This window comes from Haemorhous mexicanus, chromosome 16 (assembly GCF_027477595.1).
Source record: "Haemorhous mexicanus isolate bHaeMex1 chromosome 16, bHaeMex1.pri, whole genome shotgun sequence".
Lineage (NCBI taxonomy): Eukaryota > Metazoa > Chordata > Aves > Passeriformes > Fringillidae > Haemorhous > Haemorhous mexicanus.
In genome coordinates, this window is record NC_082356.1 from 7,741,994 (window position 1) to 7,746,449 (window position 4,456).

Consider the following 4,456-nt stretch of genomic DNA (forward strand, 5'->3'; position numbering starts at 1 on the left):
TTCCCGCGTGCTTTATTTCAGGGGACGCTGAAGAGGTCCAGGGGCCAAAGACAAAGCAGGGTCTAGGGTATAAATACAGGAAAAGAGGGGGCGGAGAAGAGCAACAAGGACCCAGTAGTCTGAGGGCTCAGGGGCAATACACAGGGAAGGGACCAACAGGGAATGCTAGAGTGGATAGGCAGAGACATAAACCAATGGGAAAACAGGGAAGGGAGAACTCTCTAGAACATGAACATATGAGGGTAAAAGGGATAGGAAAGGCCAAGGGGCCAATATGGAGAATGGAACTGGGACAAATTAACATAGTGCTGCAGAGCACCATGGGGGAAGCTTCCTTCCTCACCCTGAGCTGTGAGGAATGCCCGGAGCCTTAAGTGCATCTCTCTGGGGGATTGCTGTTGACCTTGCCCCAGTAAGCTCACAGGTCTTCACAATTACACACTGGAGATGTCTGAGGCTGTTCATCATTTCTCTGCTCCTCATCACCAAAACAACAGACTCTGGCTTGTGCCCGTGGCAACCACCCCTAGCAATGGGACTACATGGGGCTACTCTCAGGAAACCCCCCAAAAGCTGGGGAGTGCCCCAAAACAGCCTCAGAAATGTGAGATACCCCAGCATCTCTTCATGAACATCGAATACCCAAAAACGGGCTTCCCCTTCCTTTATCATCCCCAAACTTTGGCTGTCTCATTCCAGACCCCAGGCCACCTCCCCAGTCCCAACCCAAACCCATCCCACCCCTCATGAACATCAACCCCCTTCCCAAGCTCTATTTCCCCCACTTCACACCTCCCAAACCCCATCCCACCCATCCTGCCCCACCCAAACCTGATCCCACCCATCCCTCCCCACCCACTGCTGATTTCACCCCTCCTGATCTGCATCCCACTTTGCCCAATTCCATTCCAACCCAATTTCACCCTGAGAGGCTCCAGAATTGTGTAATTTTGGCATGGGATCAAGTAGTTTTAAGTGGCATTGAGCAGTTTTGAGCAGACAGATCAATCCCTCTCATCTTTTGGAGTGCCAAGAAATAAAGACAACTAAACCAGATGCCCCCCAAACAGACCCATATCTACCCAGATATCTCCCAGAATCCAATATTCCCCCAAAACACAAGGAAAATGTGAGGCCTCTGTTGAATTTGTTGACTTTTACCCCAATTTTCTATGTTTTGAAGGGAGAGAGATAAATCAAAAGATAATGAGAGGCAAAGAAAAAGGAACATCAACCACTTCCCACTGCGTATCAAAGGGAATGTGGATCACCAGGGCTCTGACTAATGTGGGACCTCTGATGGGGATGGAGTTGGAGCAGTGCACGAAGCTCTTCCTGCAGTCGGGGCTCTTGCAGGGCTTCCCTTACCAGTGCCTCCGTTGGTGTCGGGTAAAGAACGAGCGGTCTGAGAAGCTCTTCCCACACGGGGGACACTCGTAGGGCCTCTCCCCAGTGTGGATGCACCGGTGGGTGACGAGGGTGGAGTTGTGTTTGAAGCCCATCCCGCAGTCAGGGCAGCGGAAGGGCCTCTCCTCTGTGTGAATCCGCTCATGCACAAGGAGGTGGGACCTGGTGTGAAACCTCTTCTGACACTCAGGGCACTCGTAGGGCCTCTCCCCGGTGTGGAACCTCTGGTGGACACCCAGGTCAGACCTGTGGCTGAAGCTCATCCCACATTCCAAGCACTCATAGGGCCGTTCCCCAGTGTGGATCCTCCGGTGGCAGATCAGGTTGAATCTCTTCCTGAAGCTCTTCCCACACTCCAAGCACTCAAAGGGCCTCTTGCTCTCATGAAGCTGCTCATGGGCCACCAGCTCTGAGCTCTGGCTGAAGCTCTGTCCACCTTCCTGGCCCAGGACTGGTATTTCCCCCTCAGAGCAACCTGGGCTGGGATTGGTGTCCCTTCTCCTCTGGGACCTCTGGGGCTTTTCCTCCCCATTGGATTCCTGCACTGCGAAGCTGCCCAAAATGGGCTCTTCCATGAGGTTCTGCCCCGGGCATTGGTCCTCCCTGGTCTCCATCCTCAGTTCCTTCCCTGGGGGAGGAAGGACAAGGAGAGAATGGGACTTGCCCGTGTGCCAGAGGGAAGGGGAAGGAGATCCCCACAGTGCATCCCCAGCAGGACGGCTTTGGCAGTGGGGTTGTCCTGCAGCCAGGGGCCATGCTGGGCTGGGAGATGGAGCAGGAAAGAGGGGGAAAGGGGCACTGACTTCCTCCTCACCTGCCTGGGTGTCCTGGGGCATCTTCCTCTTCCTCATAGCCTTCTCCTCCTTCATTCAGCCAAGGTTTGGGAATGGGAAATCCTGGTTTGGGAAAAAACAAGGTGTAAATGCCTTGGGCTGGGGATTCCTCCTGCCCAAGTCCATCTCTAGAAGTTACCTGGTGTCCATAAAAACCTCCAAAATCAAGAGTGAATCAAAAAAAGCCACCAGGAGTGTCCTATTTCCAGTCTCATCCCTCTGTGGTTCTGGTAGTCCCCCGTCTCAGGGCTGCTGGGGATCCCATGGGTTCTGGGGATCCCCCCTCTCCACGGTCCTGCTTAGGGATGCTGGGGGGTTTCAGGGTCCCCCTCTCCAGCCTCCCCTCAATCCAGCCACTTGGGGCTCCCTCCTCTTCCCACAACCCTGTCCTGGTTTAGGGCAAATTTGGGATAAAACCCCCAAAAGGGGTTTCCTCTAGAAAGAAAATTATAGCAGTCCCTCCCCCAACCAGATCGAGAAAAGATTTCCATGAAGAAAAGGGGAAAAAACTGTTTATTTAAAAGGCAAAGCATCACCAGCACAAAAAATAAACAATATTAAAAAATAAAACCTCTGCCACTCCAAAAGAGATGACAAACTCAGAAAGTCCCTCCGTGGGCTGTAACTCGGCTCACTCAGTCTCTGATCAGTCTCTTATCAGTCTCTTTTCAGTCCCTCTGGCACTGGAAATGCCGTGGCCCAGAACCGGCCCGGTGGACCACAGGTGCGAGCTGCCAGTGGTGTTCTGGGTGTTCAGTCCAGAGCAGGTTTAAAGAGCTCCAAAGAAAAAGAAAAAACACAGTCCAGGGAACTTCTCTGCCTCAGGAAGCTAAAAACTAACTAAAAGCAAAGGAGAGCTCTGTCCTGCTGTCTGTCCATTTATAGACAACTGATACCTTAGATTTTAAGTTTTTCTGTTCTGTTTTGGTGTGCAGCTTTTAGCTTTATATTAAGTATTACTGGGATCTTTTCCCGGGGTGGTGAAGACAAAACAATCCCATTCTAGCTGGAGACTCAAGGACAATCTCTTCAAACTTCAGGCCCAAAGCGCAAACAACATGAAAAGAGGAGGGTGGGCAAGCAAGGAAGGAGGATGAAACTTCATAATTTGAAGCTATTGATTGGGCAGTTAACTCCTATATACAAATGGACTAAAACTTATAAAAATGTGAGATCTTGTGACCGAGCCCTCTTATGCTCCCATCTTGGAGCCATCCGGGCAGAGACACCACTATGGCTCCGGTACTGCCAGAGTGTGGCCTTTGAAGAAAATTGAATAAAAATTCACTTTATTCCTCTTAGCTCCGTCTGGCCTCTGTTCCAGCTCCTTAAGGCAGCAGAACAATCCAGGAGATGGAATGTGGAGGAGTGAGTGTAGTTTCTGAAAACAAACTGCTGCTTCTTCCTCCTCCCCTTCGCTCTCGGAGGCAGCCTTAAAGGTGCAGAACACATTTCTGGGCTGAACGGACCGATGGGGGTACGAGCATCATGAAGTCACCCCAGGACACACCCCTGCCAGGGTTAGGGGGTCCCGTCCCCCCTCATCTCCAGGCTGCCGGGGGGTCCCCCAGCTCCGGTATTGCCCCTTCCCCCCTCCCCACCCCGGGGATCCCCTGTTCCACAGCCCCGGCTCTCACGGGGATCCCCAAAACCAATGTCTCACCCCGTTGGTACGGGGCCATCCCCACGTGGACCCCCCGGGACCCTCCCCAGGGGCGATCGCGGCTCCTCTCCCTCTGAAAAAGCTCCTCTTGGGAGGCCCGGAGATATCCGGGGCTCGAGTCCGGGATCTGCCGGCTCCGAACACTCTCCAAAAAAATCCTCCCGGAGACCCCTCGCTGGAGTCGGGGCGAGCTCGGCCTCCGCCCTCACCTGCGGCTCGGGGCTGGGGGCGATGCTCCCGGGGCAGGGGGTGCTGCACACTCAGCGTGCGGGCGGTACGAGCGGCGGGATTCTCCCGCTCCTCTTCCTCCTTCCCTCCCTCCTCTTCCTCCCGCATTTCCTCCCCTCCCAGCCCGGACCCCCCTTTCCCACCCCTCTGCCCCACCCCTCTGCTCAGCACCGGCTGCTGGGTGGGGGGAGCCCCCGATCGGTCCCAGGGGTGGGCAGGGGGCTCGGGGACCCCCCCGGTGCGGATCCGTCCCCCTGGCCCGAGCCCCAAATTCCGCTCCGGGGGCCGCTGGGGTCTGCGGGTCCGCCCGGCAACCGGTGAGTCA

General features: G+C 54.8%; 1 protein-coding gene across 2 annotated transcripts; it reads right to left on the reverse strand.

Moving 5' to 3' along the window:
- Window positions 1-1,141: 1,141 nt before the first annotated feature.
- LOC132334796 (zinc finger protein 586-like) lies at window positions 1,142-4,243 on the reverse strand. 2 transcript variants are annotated; one of them, XM_059860944.1, is made up of 4 exons: window positions 4,113-4,229; window positions 2,812-3,672; window positions 2,222-2,303; window positions 1,142-2,035 (listed from the first exon to the last, which is right to left on the reverse strand). In XM_059860944.1, exons 3-4 carry the CDS (start codon window positions 2,274-2,276, stop codon window positions 1,365-1,367), a joined length of 726 nt encoding a protein of 241 aa, XP_059716927.1. In that variant the 5' UTR covers window positions 2,277-2,303; window positions 2,812-3,672; window positions 4,113-4,229; the 3' UTR covers window positions 1,142-1,364. The 2 variants fall into 2 exon arrangements, with proteins under 2 accessions (XP_059716927.1, XP_059716928.1); XM_059860945.1 differs by lacking the exon at window positions 2,812-3,672 and having other exon boundaries at window positions 4,113-4,243.
- Window positions 4,244-4,456: the final 213 nt, after the last annotated feature.